The following is an 18,896-nucleotide window of genomic DNA, read 5'->3' on the forward strand; positions in this document are numbered from 1 at the left end:
CCCAGGCCTCCAGGACCCGTGGGCCGAGGCGGCGGGGGCACGGGCAGTGGGGGTTGGAGGGCGCAACCCGCCCGCCGCAGGGGGAGGTCTGGTGGGGCGGCGGGGGAGGGGAAGGGTGCGGAGCCTTTGGTGGGCTTGAGCCGTAGCCCCGCTAGCGGGTCAGTTTCCGGCCAAGGCATCAGGTCAGTCCCGAGAAGGGCGGGCGCCAGAGCAGAGGGAGTCAGCGGCGGAGCTCTCCTCTCGTCCAGCGTTCCCCGGCGCCACCGCCACCGCCGTGTCGCCACCGCCGCTGCAGAGTGTCGCTTCTCCGCCGCGCTCCCGCTCCCCGCGCCGCCAACCGCCTGGGAGCCCGAGCGCCGAGCCCCGGGCGGAGAAGAGGGGCGCGGGCGCGAGAGCCGCGGCGAGGGAGCCGCGAAGGGGGAAGGGGGGGCGGGCGGAGGGAGGAGCAGGGAGAGAGGGAGAAGGGGGAGGGAGGGAGGAGAGCGAGGGAGAGCTGGAGAGAGCGAGAGCAAAGAGCGAGAGCCAGGGAGAGGAGAGGGAGGGAGACGAGAGAAAGACACACGCACGCAGATACACACGGTCACTGGAATTCCATTAGAAAAAAGTGAGACGAGCAAGGGTTAGCGGGAGAAGATTTTTTTTTGTTTGAATCTTTTCTTCGTCTTGGTGCGAAAGAAGCGACTCCGGGCTCTCGTCCTCGAAGCTCCCACCGGATTGTTCCTTGGCGCTAACACCCGTCGGTGGATTTCTCTATTTGCATTTTATTCTGACCCCCACCCTTGCTGCTTCCTTCCAGCCCTTCACTCTCAAATCGCCTCTCCCCCACCTCCCCAGTCCGCTCCTGGGAAGCGCAGGGGAATTGGACCCGCGGAGACTCGCGCCTTCCCGGAGCAGCGGAGGGGAGGACAGAGCGACGACCGGGCTCTCGGCTTGTAAAGCAGATATATCCTCACATACGTGTATATTTCATTTCAGTGGGCAAGAAGGGCGTCGAGAGGCAGCCCACCGCCCTCCTTACCCCCCACCCCAGAGGCGAGAATCGCAGGACTCGGGATCTTCATCGGGTGGACTAGCTTGGGATCTCCGCATTGGATTTGGGGCTGATTATCACTGCTTGGCTATTATTATTGTTGTTGTTATTATTATTTTTTACCCAAGGGAGAAAGAAAAAAAAAACACAAAAAACTGTGGGATTTATTTAACATGATCTTGGCAAACGTCTTCTGCCTCCTCTTCTTTTTAGGTGAGTACCTGCGGGCGGGGTCGGAGGAGGGCCGTTTGTCCGCGGGAGCCTGGGGGGCCGCGCGGGGCCGCGCGTTCGGGCGCCGGCAAGAAGCCGGGAACGCGGCGGGCGAGCGGGGCGCGGGCTGGAGACCGGCGGGGAGAGCGCGCCGCGGAGCGAGCCGGGCCCCAGCGCTGCCGAACCGAGCGGGGCCGGGCGGCGAGGATGCGGGCGGAGGGACGCGAACCGCTGCTGGCTGGTTACGAAGGGGCTTGGGAAGGAGACGTGGAACACCCTAACCATCCCCGCACATACGCACGCACACACAGGCACACTCGCTTACTCGCACACAATGCTACTAGCATTCATTTCTCCCAAAATAATGGATTCAAATTGCGGCAACTTGAGAAAGAATTGCAACTCTTGATTTGGAAGAGAGGAAGGTGGGTGGGGAGAGGCACAGTGTCGCGGAGAGAAAAATCATGCCAGTTCCATCTTTCTTGTCGGCTCCCGGATCGACTCGGGCAGACAGCATGGGTTTCTCCAGGAGCTCCTGCTTGGACGCGTGTGGGGGCAGCGATGGCAGCCATCCCCTCACCTGCCAATCAACCTCTGGAAAGTGCATCCCGCTTCCCGCACCCGGAAATCCTTTCCAGTGGCCCCGCTCCCTGGAACACTTTTCAAGTTTCTCCCCACCCTTTGCCCTTCCTGTAGCCCAGACCCAAGCCAGATACCTGGGCCGGAGTGGAGGGTTTGGAGCAACCATTCACTGCCTATCCTTCACCACCTCTGGCCGCGGGGGCACCCTGTAGTTTGTAGGAAGAGGAGGGAGGTCAAAGTTTGCTTCCTTGGATGAAGAAAGAGAGGGATGTTGGAAGAAAGAGATCCGAACAAAGACCAGTGCCCATTCTGTAAGCCCCCTCCTCCAAGGGCAGGGAGGAGGGGCTGCCTGGTGCCCCCGAACCTTGGGCAGTCTCTTTCCCACCCAGAATTCCCAACCTCTCACCCCCTTTTGTGCTATGTGAAATCTCAGTTGCTTGGGAAATAGGTTCAGAGAGAGCATTCTGGGAGTGGAGGTGAGGGAGAAGGCTTTTCTGAGGCCCTGGGCAGACCTGGAGTCCCAGGCAAGGCTGCTGCTCTGGAGAAGGTGCTCCAGAGAGGGAGCTGGGGAATGCATGTGTTGAGGGAGCACACATCTGCTTCAGTGTGGATGCTCTTCCCACCATCCTGGCCTGCGATTAGCCAGTGGTGAGCCAGGCTGCCAGGCTGGGTCCAGAGTGTACCCTTTGCCTCCTGGTGGAGGGGAGAGGGGAAGGCCTGAGGAGGTAGGTGCCTATCCTGGAAAGATTTGGATGGTCTAATAAGTGCTCTCTTGACTTGAACAGGGGATTTGAGTCAATATTGGTTGGGCACTGGACCCTTTGTCCACCCCCATCCTTTGCCCCTTCCCAGAAACTTCCTAGGGGGCTTGGCCCTGCTCTAGGGTATGGCCTTGGAGGTCCTGCCTTCCTAAGTCTGAGGCAGCTCCTCTCTTGGGTAGAAGAGGGTGTGGGAAGGAGCTGGAGAGGTACTCCAGGCCCATTGTGATCCTGCAGCCCTTCCTGGCTACCCACTGCAAGTGGACTCTCATTCCAAAGGGGTTGTTATAAAACCTGACCTTTTCTCCCACTGCTGGTCTGAAAATCCAGCTTTTTGGGATCAAGAATGAGCAGGGCCAAGAAGAAAAGAAAATTATATTTCAGGAAAAGCAACCAGATTGTGCGCTGCTGAGCTGTGTACACCCCAGAGGGGGTTCTAATGTCCTGGGATAGAAAACAGCAATATGGGCCCCTTAGTGCTGTCTCGGCACAGAACACCATGTTGCAGGCAGGCTTTTTTCAGCTGAGAGGGCTGAGGAGTTGACTTTGTTCTCATGATATAGGTGTATGAGAGCATGCATGCATGCATGCGTGTGTGTGTTTGTGTGTGTGTGTGTGTGTGTGTGTGTGTGTGTGTTTGCGTGTGTCAGAGATGGACCCTGGGGGCTGAGTGGTGAGAGGAGGAGTAAGAGCAGGGGGTCAGCAGCCCTTTTGGTCAAAGCCCTTCCCTTGAGATGCCCCTTTCCAAAGCCAGGGCAGGGGAGGGGTTAACTGAGTGACCACAGGATATTGGAAGGCTGTGGGTTAGGCCCACCAAGGAGGAAGGGATACGTTGTTATTAAGGAAACTTCAGCCTCAGGGCCACTTTCCTGGCAAGGATCCTACTGTTGGGAGTTGGTTGGAAATTCCACTTGGAGGAGAGGTTTTGTGGAGCCTGAGACTGGGTAGGCAGTTTCAGTGTGTGAGAGGCACGGTGAAGCATGTTCCCAGGAGCACAGGTCTTCAGTGAGCACCCCCCAAGGTTCTGAGTGAGGTCTTGGGGTAGAGAGGCCTTTCTGGCCAGTCATCCTGACCTCCAGTGTTGACATGCCCAGGGGGGAGAATGAGCATTCTGGCTGTTGCCAAGATGTTCAGTACAGCTCCACGTAGTCTCTCGGTCCCCCTTGTCTCTAGAAGCTGTTCCACATGTCTTTTCTTGATGGATCTGAGTTTTTTCCCTGACCTAGAACTTGGGAGCATCTCCAGGGTACCCTCTGACCTTTACTCTTTTGGAATTCCTGGCCCAAGGCTCTCAGTTGCTATTTCTTTCTCTTGCTGGGCTTGATTGGTTCTGGGGGTCGTGACGCCAACTAGAAGAGCCAGGGATAGGTGCAGCCAGAGAGTTTGGTGAGAGGATTCACTGGCTCTCTGCAGAGCATCTTCCTGCCCCAGTCACATGTGCCCGCTGGCAGGATGGGGGAAGCCCTTGCTTTTGGCACAGGAGCCCAGGATTCTGTGAGGATTGTTCCATGGGGCTCCGGGCCCCACCTGCCGGGCATGCAGGGTAAGTGCCTTTATTGCCCCAGTCCCCTAGGCCAATGTCCTGACCTTTAAACCTGCCCACAATGCTCCTTTCTCAGTCTGTCTCCGACAGTGCATCCTCAGGCTCAGTCAAGATAGGAAGGGAGAAAGCTGCTGGGATGTTGGGGTGAAGTCAGTGGAAGTCCCAGGGCTGGGTTATTCTTGAGCAGGCAGGCTGGCTGGCTGGGTAGGGGCAGCAGGTGCAAGTGAGGCTGGGTCAGCTCAGCTGGTTGTGGGTGGCCCACATGCACTGAGTCTTGCTCAGGGACCTAGGAATTTGCTGAAGCCAGGAAATAAAGCTGCTGCCTCTGCTTGGGTGGAGGACACCTCTCCAGCCAGTGCCTGGGCAGATGCCCCCACTCCATGCTGGCTTCTTCTCCGGTCTTGTCTCAGCCTGGCCACAGCCTTCAGCTCTTCCTGTCCTGGGGCAGAGGTATGGTCAATGGGAGAGGTATTATCTTTTGCTCTGGCCTACCCCTTCCTCCTTTACTTCCTTTTCTTGTGGGTGGGTGTCCTCCCTTCCAGCAGCAGATTCCTTTTCCCTCTGCAGCTGTAGGGAGTGACAGGCTCGTGGTGCAGTGCTCTGCCTCTAGGTGTCGCTCTCTTCCTGCGGTAGCACCCCCCCCACTGTGAGCAGGGCCTTCTGGGGGAAGGAATGAGAAGTGGCTGTTCTGGATAGGGAATGGGGTAGGGTGTGTGTGGGGGATTCTGAGGAGGGGACTTCTGGCCTAGGATCTTACAATGTTTTGGGCTGGATGGAATGGAGGAGGCCTCCCAGATCACTCCTGGGTCTCGGAAAAGGCAGTCTTGGCTCTGGTGCACAGAAGAGCTTTTTCTAGGGCAGAATCTGGAGTGAGGGGCTTGGAGAGGACAGGGAGACCAGGGAAATATCTGTGTCTAGAGGAAACCATTTTGGGAGCTTGATTTTGACAGGACCAAGTGAGCCCTTCCCTACCCTTCACTTCTGAATCTTTTCCCCTGAGCCCCTTCCTTCAGAGGCCTGTGGGTTTAGATGCTCTGAGGGTGATGGGTAAGAAAGGTGGCTGAATTCTGCTTGTTCACTTTTGGAGAGGTGAGGCTCCATGTGCAAGGCCAGGGTCTGAGGAGGGAAGCTCTTTCTCTTTTGTAATTGGCTTATTATTTGGCTTTTGGAAAGAAAAAAAAAAAAAGGAGAGACAGAGGGGGACAGGGTTTCAGGGGAGGGTGGAAAGAGAGGGAAGAAAGAGAAGAAAATAGTAGATGCTATAGAGAGAGAGTGAACAAGAGCACAGAGCTATTCCAAGAGCAAAGGTGATGGAGAAATAGACCTTAGGAGGAAGTCAGAGAGAGAAGTGTGTGAGAGAGAGACATGGAAAAGGCCCGTCCGGACACACACACACACACACAGGAAATCGAGTTGCTTGTCAGGCTTGCCTGCAGCACTTTCTGTCAGTGGGGCTGGGGTAAAGTTTGTCTACAGAAATCCTGTTTTCAGCTCTCTAGCCAGTGTGCAGTTGGACTGGAAGATGTGGAGGGTTGGGCCGGGGAGGGGTAGCTGCTCCCTTCCAGGCATGCCTTGCCTCAGGCCACAGGCTCAGGCTTGTCTCTTGGGGTCTTCTCTTAGGGTCTGGGAACTTAGAATGGACAGGTTAGGAGTCTGAGGGATCTTTTCGGCCTGTGTGTGACCTTGAGTTGTTATCTCCCTTCTTTAGGTCTCAGTCCCCCCACCCCCCCAACCCCATGGTAAAATGTGGGGGCCGGACACTGTGTCTCTAAAGTCCTAAAAGACTAGGAAAGTTAAATAATATTCTGCTGCTTTCCTGGCTTAGCCCGGCATGTTGGCTGGACCTCTGGCTGGAACTGAGGTTGATGGAGGTTTGGGCAGCAGGAAAGTGAGGGTCCCCCTCGGCATGCTCAAGCAGGTCCTGCAGCCCCCAGCTCTCTGCTGAGGCTGTGACCTTCTTCTCTGGCCTCCTCGTCTTTTACAGGGTCTGTGGTCTCTCCGAAGGATCTTCTGGCTTTCCCGTGCTCTGCTCCTGGGCCCAGGGCTGTGGGGTGACAGGGTGGAATCGGAAGGGAATCTGGTAGAACCAGGGCAGAATGACAGCTCGAATTCTCCTTCTGGTTTGAGGAGGGGTGTTGGTGTCTTGGAGTCCTTTCACAGCTCTTCCTCTGACCGGCTCTGTGGTGGCCTTGGTGTGCTTTGGAGTAAAATGGGTGTGGAGTTTCCCAGAAGGGCGCAAGCCCCCAGGCCTGCATCTTGGGTCAGAGATGACGGCGGCCCTCATTCATGCTTGTCTTCCCTCCCCACCACCCAGACGAGACCCTCCGCTCTTTGGCCAGCCCTTCCTCCCTGCAGGGCCCCGAGCTCCACGGCTGGCGCCCCCCAGTGGACTGCGTCCGGGCCAATGAGCTGTGCGCCGCGGAATCCAACTGCAGCTCCCGCTACCGCACGCTGCGGCAGTGCCTGGCGGGCCGGGACCGCAACACCATGCTGGCCAACAAGGAGTGCCAGGCGGCCCTGGAGGTCCTGCAGGAGAGCCCTCTCTACGACTGCCGCTGCAAGCGGGGCATGAAGAGGGAGCTGCAGTGCTTGCAGATCTACTGGAGTATCCACCTGGGGCTGACCGAGGGTAAGCCCAGCCGGGCCTGGCGGGGGGTGGGGGTGGGGTGGGGGTGGGGTGGAGGGATGCGGTGGGATGGGGGTGGTGGGGAGGGCTGCGCAGGGCGGAGGGCGGGGAGGTGGGGCAGGTTCAGGGTAGGACTTGGTAGTGGAGGGAACTGGCGAACTCTCTGTCGCCCCCTGCCACGGGGGCCTAGAACACAGGAAGTAGGGGTTGTCGGAGTCAGCCTGGAGACATGGAGGAGGAGGGAGAGTGACAGCTGGGAAGGAGACAGGGCCAGGTGGTGGGAGAAGAACGAGGCTGGAGAAAGGAGAGAGTAGGGTCGGGAGAGGATGGATGGACTGATGGACGAGTGAAGTGGTAACAGAGAAGGGGAGGCTGGGGTACCCAGGCAGATGGAGAAGGGAGGGTGGGTCCTGTGCATGCAGAGCTGTGCTTCCAAGCAAACCAGTCCCTGGGACTCCCCGAAGCCCTGGGCGCTCAGCGAAGGGCAGTCCCATTTCTGTTCTTCCTGCTGCCAGGACACCTGCTCTTCAGGTGGCTTCCTGACTGCAGGGCTGGCCTAGGCACCTTCTATAGGGCTTGGGGCAGTGTGTGGGCAGCAGGCCGCTTCAGGTCCCAAGGTGGCACCTTACCAGCTCCCTCCCCTAACAACCCACTCCACACACCCCCATCCTCCCCTCCAGACTACAGTGTGGGGGATTTGTGTACAGTGCAGGGGGATTGGCCACCTTGGTTAGACGTTCATTTCTTGATTCAACAGCTGTTTATTGAGAGGTTCTCATCTGCCAGGCCTGTGGGAACAGTGGAGAACAAGCTGGGGTAGCCTCTGGCTTCTTGGAGCTCAGAGTTTGTGGGGGGATGTGGATAAGTGAGGGGCTTTCTGTCACTTGGTGGTATGAGTGCTGTCAGAAAGCACTGGTGCTGTGGTAGCCCAAGGCAGCCTCTTATGAAATCTACAGAGTCTTCCTGGAAGAGGCAGCCTCTGATCTGAGACTAAGGAGTGAGCTGCAGTTACACGGTGGGGGGGAGGGAGGAATGTGGGGAGAGTGTGGGAGGTGGAGGGGAGCTTGGGCAAAGACTCCCAGAAGGGAGTTGCCGGTCTGCAAGTGACTCAGTGTAGTAAGGTGGGGGGTTGGAAGTGGGGATGGGGTGAGGAGAGGGGAGGGATGTGGGACCTGGCGGGCAGCAGCTTGGCCAGCTGGCCAAGGACAGTGGCAGGAAAGAGGGAGGAGGGTTCAAGAGCTATTTAGGAGGTGGAATCAACAGGTCTTGGTGAAGAGAGAGGACTCGAGGAGGGCAGTTTTCTCTTTTGGGCAACTGGGTTGGTTCATAAGAAGCAGCCAAGGGGGGAGAGCAGGGAGATGATTCCTTTATTTTGGGGCACATGGCTCTCACTGGCCATGCCCTGCACACAGCTGGAGCCCAGGTGGGGAAGTGGCGCTGGACATGGAGATTGAGGAGCCACCATTAGCCTGTAGGTGTGACTGGGGCCATGGGAGTGGGTGTGCACACACTGAGAGGAGGGCAGGGACAGAGCCCTCAGGACTCCCAGCATTTAAAGATGTGCCAGCAGGGGAGGGAGAGGGACCTGCAGAGGTTGGGGGGAGGTGTTGGGAGAGAGGTGGGAGGTATATCAGGAAACCTGGGGAGGAGAGAGGGTCCACAGTCTCTAGGACATGTCCCTCATGCCTTTGGGGTGAGCATTGTAGGTGGTTGCTGGGAGCAGAAGCCTGGTTGGGGAGTGAATGGGAGCTGGGGGCTGGGAGTGGTGACTGTGGATGTCTTCTAGAACTTTGGTGTGAAGAGGAGAGGAGAACAAAGGATGACTTCTTTTGTAAGAGGTGAGAGGGTGGAGCAGCTTGAATTCTAAGGTAGACTGGGAGTGATAGGGATGTCGAGGTGAAGAGAGAGGGCTGCACTGTGGAACAGTGCCCTTGATTAGCCTCGGATGGAGGAGCAGGGTGCTGGAGGGAAGGAGGAAACTGGGATCTGGTGTGAGGCTGGAGAATGAGGGATTCCTGACCAGTGGCCAAGATGGTTCCAATCTGCCTTGAATTTGGAAGTAAACTGGGCATGTAATTATGAACAGTGTTACCACCATTAATAGCAAAGTAATTCCTCATGTGTAGGTCTCCTGTTCCTAGTAGCTTCGAGTCCTAGAACTAGAAGTGAGCAGAGAGGGAAACACTGCCACAAAGCGCGTGATGTTTATTCTCTGCAAGGCAAGGAGCGGTCTTCACCCGGAGGATGCCTCTGTAGTGCGTGAAAACTGAGGTTCCTAATTCAACAGCTGGCTTGTTTAGTTTCTTGTTTTCTTTCCCATGGTCTTCAGTCTCAACCCAAGGGAGGCTGGGTGGCACTTGTGGGTGGGCTTGTTGAGGGCTTGCAGGATGGGCTTGTTGAGGGCTTGCAGGACGGATGCACTGGGGAGGGGACAGAACTGCCAGCTGAAAGAGCCAGGTGGGCCACCTGAGGGCCACCAGAATGGCTCCCTCTGGCATCACCGTGTCAGAACACCAAGAACCTTCCTGATTGCAGCCAGGCAGTGAGGCATTTGGATGATAGCAGTGTGCGTTCTGTGCATTTATGCTGCATCCTGCCATGTGGTCTTCAAGGCCCTTTCAACCCAGGAATGTCAGCCTGGAGAGGCGTGAGCTGGCTTGTTGGTTCCCTTACCAGGCAAACGTCTGTGTAGCCCCGACTGTGTGCTTCAGAAGGTGAGAACACAGATTCAGCCATGGTCCCTGTGCTGGCAAGCATACAGGCTAGGAGACCCCTCCCCTGGGCCAACTCTAGAAAAGTAGACTCCCTGCTTTTCTCCTTCCTCAAAACCTACCCTGCCCCCATTCCTGGTTCTTAGGAGTCAGAGGTATTTTCTGCCCAGGGTTGGCCAGGGAAAGCTGAGAGGCCTTTTAACAGCAGGTAATGTTCCTGTGAGTGACAGGATCCACCTGAGGGTTAATTATTCATGGTGTGGGATGAGTGGTCTCCCTGGGGGAGGCTGTAAGCACTTCCTCCCTATTCTTTAATAACAGTTAATAACCTGGCTTGGGCCTGGGGCAGGGTGGGGGATTGTGGAGTGGAGAGATCTGTGCGGGTTTGGACTTTGATTGTGGCTTCTCCTTGGCCCTGGCTGGTGGGTGCGATTCCTCTCTTCTCCCTCCACCTGAGGCTGAGCTGTGCCTAGTCTGAGGTCCTTAGCAGTGGATAGAGCTGGCGGTGGCAGGACTGTGGCCTCTGCTCAGGTCCTAGATGGTCCCAACTGCAAAGACCTAGAGATCATTCCATCCCACTCCCACTTTGGTGGGGAAGCTGAGGTGCAGGGAGGGGGGCTGGTGGGACCAGGGCCCCCCGGACTCCTTATCCAGGCCCCTTTCCAGCTGCCCTGGAGAGATCCTGTGGTCTCAGGCTCATCTTCCCCTTCTGTCACACCACCACAACCACCAGTATCTTACATGGTGGCACTGTCACTGTTGGTTGGCTGCATGGGGGATTTGAGACCACTTCTTGACTTCTCCAAAAGTGGCACTAAAGTTTGAGGTCATTCTGCTCCTTCAGATGTGAAGAGCAAAGGCCTCTCCCAGGTCATGGCCCAGGAATGTGACATCCTAGATCTAGTTTAATCTGGTTGCCAGGATGCCCGTGTGGCCAGGTCTCTGATTTCCCACTGGTGAATTCTGCCACAGGAACAGGCAGCATGGGTTGACTTAAATAGGATGGACCTTTTCCAGCCAGTCCTAGAAGAAGCTGTTTTCCCCAAGAGATTCCACCCCCGCCCATCCCGCCCCCAGTCAGTCATACTAGCTGATCCATACCCGCGGGCCTAGCTTTGCCAGATAAGGGAGGGAAGGACCTGGTCTGGGGGAGCAGTCTGGCTGGCATAAGACTGACTCTAAAAAGTTAAACAGCAGCACTACTTGTGTAAGAACAGTTTGGTTCAATAACACTTTTACTTTTGGAGACAGTATTCGTAATGTTTCAGTACTTGGACTCTGGAGTCAGCTGCCTGGGTTTGAAACCTGGCACTTACCAGCTGTGTGACCTTGGGCCAGTTTCTTAACGTCTCTGTACCCCAGTTCTTTATCAATAAAACAAAGGGTAGTGCCTATCTCATAGACAAGAGAATTAAATGAGTTAGTACACCTAAAGCACTTTCAATGGTGCTGGTACATAGAAGGCTTAGTGTAACATCATTTTTATTACAAAAAGCTCTTGTATTATTTGGCCCTAACAAATAGCAATGGCTGGTAACCCCACCACCGGGAGTTTCTCCAGTGTCTGTGGGTAGAGTGGAGTTTGCTGAGATGGTACAGCCCTGTGACAGTCCAGGGGGAAGGTGGGATTGGGACTGGCCTGAAAGAATAACCTTTGGATAGTAAGAGACCACTTGGGCACCCATTGTGTGTAACGCATTTGCTGGGTGTTGCAGAGCATGAGGGTATAGGGTAAAGTGAAGGGTGGAGGACATTTCTCCAGGGAGAGAATGAACATCTGGGGAATCTGTACCATTTTTGGGGGGTCTGCCAGATATAGCAGACAGATGCCTTTCTCTGTGAACCAGCAGAGGGCTGGACAAGCCTGGAGTGCTAGACTCTGGGTGACCTCATGGGCCTGGCTGAATGCGTCCCTTACAGGCAGATTCCAAGCCCCCTCTTCTGGATGGCTGGCACCTTTCTGCAGGTGGCCCCCATGGATACCACCCCACATGTACTCTTCTTTAGGTGCTGGGCCCTGGGTGGATAGGAAATCAATGTGTGAAGCTGTGGGTCATCACCTGTGTCCCCCGCCCCTTCAACACAAACACGCAGTCTGAGTGATTACCCATTGATTTCTCCTCACAGTAAAGTCTCAAGAGGATATTTCCTCTCCTGCTGAGGTTTTGGCAAAGGGCGGGAGTCCCCATGAGGAGGCAGTGGGTCTCCAGGGCATCCCTGTGCCATTTATCTCCTGTCACTCGCTTGCTTTTCCATTCACTGAATCTCTGATGCACCCAGAAGCCTCGAGGAGAAGTCTGAGAAGCCATCAGGTGGCAGGGAGTCAGTCAGACAAGCTGGGGATCAGGATTCCACTGAGAAGACCTTCAGCCCTATCATGGTGACATGATGGGAAGCAAAGAGGAAGTTCTCTGCCCTTACGTGGCCTGGGCAGAGCCAACCTAGTGTGACGAGAGACAATGCTGGTGTGAGGGTCAGGGGACCAGAGTCTAGTCTAGCTCTGCTGTGAGTAGCTGTGTGATCTCAGTCAGGTTGCTTCACCTCCCTGGCCCACCTCAGGGTCCTCGCTTGTGAAATGAGGAAGTTGCACTGAATGACTTTGGAGGGACTTTGGCTTCAAATCCTGTGATTTATACCTGACCTTCCATGGGCACCTCCCCAGTGCCTTCTTTCAAGAAGCATTTGGAAGGCCTTAGAAAGGGCTGGACATGCAGGGAGGTCAGTAGAGGAGAGTATTGGCAGTACTGACCTGCTGTGGGGACTTCTCTAATTGGTGAGAAAGAACTTACCTGTGTGAAATGCTCACCGTTTCATTCATAACTTGCTCTCGTCTAGTCCTGTAGGAAGGGTGGGCCTGTGCCTGACACTGGTTCTCTCTTCCAGGTGAGGAGTTCTATGAAGCCTCACCCTATGAGCCGGTGACCTCCCGCCTCTCGGATATCTTCAGGCTTGCTTCAATCTTCTCAGGTAAGTGGGCTCTTGCTGGGGCCTCCCAGTCCTCCTAGGTGCCCTGGCCTTCAGTTGGCTCTGCCTTCCACTGGTGAGCCCCTTACTGCTTCTGAGCTTCGGGTCCTCATCTGTAAAAGAGGAAACCATAACAGCCACCCCCAAGGTTGTGTGTGGAGTGGTGGAACGAGCCCACCATGCAGTAGGTCTTGACTCTGAAACCTGGTGTCACTCTCCTAGTTTGTTATTGGTCTTGCCCTCCTGGGTTCTTCTTTCTAATTCCCAACTCTTCCACTTTGGAATTCTACTTTCGTCAAGCTGCTCAACTTTTCTGTGCCTCAGTTTCCTCAGTTGTGCAGTGGAACAATACCTACCTTGGATTGTCATGATATACAAATGAGTCGATGATTGTAAAGTGCTCAGCGAGCTGCTGGGCAGCACAGCACGGGTCCCGGATAGGAACTATTAGCTGTGGTTGGTGGCGGTAGTATCACTATTATTGGTTCTGCTCTGGGATTCTCCTTCCTCGAGGGGTCTTCTTCTTGAACTCCACCATGAAGCCTCTGGTTCTCTGGTGCTTGGCCTCCCCCAGGAAGTGAGAAGGACTGTGTTAAGCTCTAGCTTTGCTTGCTATGGTCCTTGGGTAGGAGTCCGATGAGTTTGTTGGTTCTTTCTTTCTGGCCTGTTCCTTCTGGCCTCTGGGAGACCTGTGGGCCCAGGGCAGCTGCCCCTGCTCAGGCACTGGTAGGTGGGGGCCTTCCAGTCTTGGGAACTGCTCTGTGGGGGCTGGGGGTGAGCTCCTCCTGGAGCCACCACTGGTGCTTAAAGGTGGCCAGGCAGGCTGTTACAGGACAAGGCTGCAGGCCTCAGGTTTCTAGGAAGTTTTGTGGCAGAATGTGAAGGCTCCTGAAGTTTCTTTTGCTCTAAACCATTCTCAATGGCAGCACCACTGACATTTTGACCTGGATAATTCTCTCCTGTGGGAAGAGCTGTCCTGTGCACTGTAGGATATTTAGCAGTGTCCCTGCCTCTACCCTTTGGATGCCAGTAGCAGTCCGCTGAGTTGTGACAACCAAAAATGTCTCCAGATATTGCCAAATGCCTCTTGGGGGCACAACTTTAGTGTTGTAGAGAAGCAGCACTCTAAACTGTGAAATGAAAGACTTTCCTGTAAGACCCTAAACCCTTTCAAATGAAGAATTCTCTAGGAGAGTGTTTCTCAAACTTTCTTTTTCCATTATGGCCCCGCTAAGGAGAAAAGCAATTCTCTGTAGAGAAACACTGTCTTAGTCTGCTTTGGCTGCCATAACAAAATACCATAGACTGGGGAGCTTATACAACGGAAATTTATTATCTCATAGTTCTGGAGGCTGGAAGTTTAAGATCAAGGGCTGGCAGGGTTTGGTTTCTGGTGAGAGCTCCTTTCCTGGCTTGCAGATGGCCACCTTCTCACTGTGTCCTCACAGGGTGGGGTGGCGGTAGGGTAAGAAAGAGGGAGCGGAGAGAGAGAGAGAGAGAGAGAGAGAGAGAGAGAGAGAGAGAGAGAGAGAGAGAAAGCTCTTCTTTTTCTTATGAGGACACCAGTTCTATTATGGCTCTACCACCTCACCTTTATGACCTCATTTAACCTTAATTACCTCCTAAAAGCTCTGTTTGCAGGTATAGTCACATTGGAGGTTAGGACTTCAGCATATGAATTTGGTGGGCACAATTTGGTCCATAGCAAGTGCCAAGGAATACCTGCTTTTTTTTTTTTTTTTGCCTGCCCAAGAACCGATTTTTGCTCGGTTGGGGGTGATACTCTCTGCTCCCATTGAGAATACATGCTCTAAGGGATTGAGATGGGAAGATACCTATATACCTGGTGGGAGAAATCCTGGAACCCTATCAGAAAGGAGGCACTGGCCAAAGGGTGACCATCTAGATATACCCTTGGGTCCTGGCGGTGGTTGGGGGTGGTGGTGAATGAAATGGAGACTTCAGAGCTGATCCTGGTTAGTTTTGGATAGAAATCCACCTTTGGCCACTCCTTTTGAGACAGTTTTGGGGCTCAGGTGCAGGTTGAGAATATCATCAGCAGGTGATGATGGAGTAGGGATGCGTTGCAGCCCTGATGTAACCATTCCCCACCCTGCCAGCTGAGCACTACTACATGGGTGGGAGTCATTGGGTTTATCTCCAACAAAGAAATAGTTTTGACTTGTGCCCTGAAGGATGAAGGTCAGAGGTCTGCTTCCCAGACTCACACTAAACATCTTTCTAGCAGAAAATCTTTATACGATGGGCGTGATACTCTGCAGGACAAGGACATTGACAAGACAAATGAGGAAATGATTGGGTTTCAGCTCACTGAATCAGCTTTCTTTATCTACTTCCCAGGTGAAACTGGGTCCCACATGACCCTGGATCCCTGGGCTCTGGGGCCCACTCCCCATAGAGTGGAGGGGTGCCTTCGAGGTCTTGGCAGCTCCCCCCTCATTGCTCCTGTTGACCCCTCTCCACCCAGAGTAGCTGCAGAGATGGTGCATGGGTGGCCCTGTCGGAGAAACTTGGGCACATAACTGGGTGGAGGGCCCTGGCCAGGCCATCGAGAAACTAAGTGGGCCAGGGTGGGGCACACAGCAGAAGGAAGGCTGGATGGGGGGCTGGGAGGCCCGGGTACCACTACATTCTCTCACCCAAATTAACTGAGGGGCTTTGGGCAGGTCACTTCCCTGCTGCAGACCTTATGTTTCATTTTGGAAGAAGGAAGACCTAACCTTAGAGCAGGGCTCCCTAATTTTTTCCCACCAAGGCACACAGACAGTGGCATTATTGCCTGGCATACTAGGGTGAGCAGAGCATCTTGGAGCTTAGGGGAACATGGGCCCCTGTCTGGCTGCCCCGTAGGGTCAGTATCTGGGCACAGATGTCACCTGCCTGTGGCTTGCTAGCTGGGAAGGCCTGGCCTGTGGGACCCAAGATCTGCACTGGCACTTTAGGATGATAAGGCTGCCACCCTGTAGGACTGTATGGAGCCCTTCTCCACTTCTATACACCCATATTTGACTGTGCATTGCCTCTTCCATCATCTGTGTGGAAAGGCTGTGAGTGGGGAGCATGGGGTCTTTGTGGCCCTTCTCTACACCATGATACCCCCAATCAGGGCCCTAGGAACTCAGAAAAGGGTGCTCCTGTATCTTTGGGGCTCAGTTGCCACTATATCCTTAACATCTACTGCCTAAGAATTTGGGCCCCTGTCATTGGGTCCTCCTGGAACATGTGTTCTTTATCTCTGGACTCCTCTGTCTGTTTGGTTTTTAGAAAGTCCTGCTGGGATTCTCTTGGCAAAAAAGCTGCCAGGATTCCTCTAGCACTCTCTGATGCCAGAGGCCCTGGGGTAAAGGCAAACCTCCCCTCTGATCTGCCTAGTTCAAAGACTAGGCTTAGGGTTAGGGTCAGTGACTGGGAGTAGGATTACTGGTGTCCCGATAGCCCTGAGTCTAAGGCCAGGAGGAGAGCAGTCTGGCTGTGCCCCGAACCATGGCCACAGTGATGTTTGAGGCATCCAGGTGGGAAGGGAGTGCTCATGGAGAACTGAGGTTTTTCCTGTTTCTAGCAATTCAGCTGCCCTTGCAAGCATAAAATGGAGTGTTTAGGGAGTTAGTCCAGTGCACAAAAAGTGTGGGCCTTGAAATGATAGTCCAGGGTTTGAATCTTGACCTGAACACTTATAATTTTTTTATTTTGAGAGGGGAAGAGGTGGGGGGGGAGAGGGACAGATAGGGAGAGAGAGACAATCTTAAGCAGGCCCCATCCTGAGCATGGAGCCAGACGCAGGGCTTGGTCCCATGACCCTGGGATTCTGACCTGAGCCAACATCAAGAGTCAGATGCTCAACTGACTGAGTCACCCAGGTGCCCCACCAACCTAGCCACTTAGGGGAGTGTGATCTTGGGCCTCATTGGGCCTTCTTGAGCTGTAGTGCCTATGTTTGTAAAATGGGAACGTGATACCTACCGACAGTGTTGATACAGAGGATTCACCGAGAATGGATGTAGGGTAACAGAATTAGTCATCCTCTCTTTGCTGAGGATGTTTAGTAGGGGACAGGGGGTTTGGGGAGCTGAAATTGAGAGTCCCTCCATTCCTGGGTATGACCCTGTGAATACTGAATACCAGCTGGTAGCATCTGGGGTTGCAGGAGAGGATGGAACAGGTGAAGAGAAGAAGAGCTTCTTAAGGGAAGGAGAGATCGTTCAGGCAGAGAGAGGTTGTGGAAGGGTTTCATGGAGAGTGAGGGAAGTGGTACCTCTCTGTTCACATGGAGGGAGGCCATCACTGTGAGGGGCAAGGGTCTGGGAGGCCCAGGCAGTGGTTTCCCTCGCAGTCACGGGCCTTGCCTCAGGGACAGGCTGTGCATTCCTGGTGAGGGACGGGGCCTCCAGGGCCTCCATCCCATGCAGGCCTTAGCAGATGCATGCGTGTGGAGCATATTTATGCAAACCTGTCTTTTCTGTAGCTATAAAGGAACTCAGAGATCACCTAGGCCCACCTCTTCCCCTGACAGAAAAGGAAGCTGAGACCATGAGAACTGGGACAGACTGGATTGGGATTCAAGTCCTTGCTCCCACTCCTGTGCAGTGTCTGCCTCAGGCAGGTGCCTCTAAGCCCTGGTTTCTTCTTACACAGCAAGGGGCTGATGGAAACACCTACCTTCTAATTTTTGTTGGGACTAAATGAGATACTGCAGGTAAATCCTTACCCAGAGCTGGGGCATATTGCACTACAATATTTAAAACTTATTATGGAGTGATTTCTCTAAGGGTAATATGGCAGGCTATGGCAGGGCTGGCCTGGAAGCTTGCATTTGGGAAATGGTTGCAAGCCTTTGGGTGACACGAGGCTGCCTCCCACCCACGATAGTGCTTGGTGGGGGCTGGAGTGGGAGGTGACTGGGCAATTTTCAGGGCAAGTAGGACCTGGGGGCTTCTGCTGAGCCACCCTGGCCTTGTTGAGCTACACTGTGGAGGGATGGGGATACGTGGAGGCTGGCAAGACATCTGGGTCTGGGACCTTTTGTGGGTTGGAGGAAGAAGCTGTGGGCGGCGTCTGCCTCAGTTGGCCAGTAAGCCTCTGGGGTGGGCAGTCTTGCTTGGATGGGGGCAGGAAAGGCCTAAGGATGTTCTTGTTCTAGGCTCCAGTGGCCCTTTTTTGGGGGCTCAGGAGTGGAGGGAACCCTGTCCCTGCCCAGAACCTGGCGGGTGGCCCCTGACAGATGAAGGCCACCACACTCTGACGTGTTGTGATTGTGGGTGTTGGTCTCTGTGTCTACGCATCCATGCCTGTCTGGGGGTGCCTAGCACTGTGCTGTGCTCCTACTACATATCCATAGAGGATAGACTAGTGGGTGGGTCTAGACTAGTGGGTGGGCCTGCTAGACCTAATTTGAATCTTGGCCTTGCCCTACCAGCTGGGAGACCACAGGGCGGGTCACTTGACCTTTCTGGACCTCATTTACTGACCTGTAAGATGGAGTGGCTGGGCCTGCCTGGCGAGGATTGGTGGGGACACATGCACGGTTCCTCATGTGGTACTGGGGCACCTTAGATGGTGGCCAAGGGCAGCACTGTTGAGGGCTGGAGGGAACTAATGGCTTAGTGTGGGGTGTTAGACCGGACAAGGAAAGGTGATGAAGAGGGCCAAGCAAGTCTGAGGGGGCCTGTGTGTGCTCCATCTTAGGAGTATCTGAGGTTTACAGAAGGGCGGGTTGCTCATAAGTGCTTCATGGGAGAGATGGGGCGGGGACCGACATGTTTTGTTCAGTAAACATTGAGCTCTCCGTGTTCCTGATACTGCGTCAGACACTGCTTTAGAGTGACTCAGACTCATGTCCTCACTGTCTACTGGGGTAGGCAGACACCCACTTAGACACCCATGAGGAGGCTTATTGTTGGTGGCAGTGTAGACCAAGTGCTGCCGTGAGAGTTCAAGTATCCTGGGGAAATCAGGAAAGTCTTGGAAGAGGAGACATGGGGGCCTGGGAATGCCATTCTTGGTAGTGTCATGGCCTAGAGGGAGGCCTGGCTCACCTGGGATGATGAAGGAACCACACATCTTCTGGGCCTGGTGGGCTCTGAGAACAGTGAATACAGACCCTTGTGGCAGATGGGAGATTGGCCTCTCTGGGGTCTCTTCCCTTGGGACTCCTGCCCCAGACTTCTCCTGGATGGAGCTGTGCATGACTGCTTGGCTAGGGAGCCTGGGTCCCTGGGGAGGGGCTGAGCTGCCCTTGGATGAGGGAGAGGCTTAGTACTGGGCTCCAGAGCCAGTCCCCTGTGAAGGTTGCCTCAGTGCTCTGCTGGGTGCCTAGGGAGGCCTGTTCCCTTCCCCTGCTCCTCTGAGGGGGGGCCTGAGCCTTCGTGCCACCAGTCCCTCCTCCCTTCGTGTTGCTTAGCAGGGATGGGTAAGCCAGGGCGTTACTGGCTCAGCCTCAGCCTGTGGGCTGGTG

General features: G+C 54.7%; 1 protein-coding gene across 5 annotated transcripts in view; it reads left to right on the forward strand.

The window, feature by feature from the left end:
• The first annotated feature begins 464 nt into the window (after nucleotides 1-464).
• The window catches only part of GFRA2 (GDNF family receptor alpha 2), a 100,646-nt gene continuing 82,214 nt past the window's right edge, over nucleotides 465-18,896 (forward strand). The window contains exons 1-3 of one of the 5 annotated variants that reach the window (XM_053900969.1): nucleotides 465-1,243; nucleotides 6,438-6,752; nucleotides 12,344-12,427. In XM_053900969.1, coding sequence (XP_053756944.1) covers nucleotides 1,204-1,243; nucleotides 6,438-6,752; nucleotides 12,344-12,427 — 439 coding nt within the window. In that variant the 5' untranslated portion in view covers nucleotides 465-1,203. The remainder of the gene's footprint in view (nucleotides 1,244-6,437; nucleotides 6,753-12,343; nucleotides 12,428-18,896) is intronic. The other 4 variants (XM_053900968.1, XR_002085122.2, XM_019467045.2 and 1 more) reach the window with 4 other exon arrangements.

Source organism: Panthera pardus, unplaced genomic scaffold (genome assembly GCF_024362965.1).
Source record: "Panthera pardus isolate Hobbes unplaced genomic scaffold, ASM2436296v1 HiC_scaffold_13, whole genome shotgun sequence".
Lineage (NCBI taxonomy): Eukaryota > Metazoa > Chordata > Mammalia > Carnivora > Felidae > Panthera > Panthera pardus.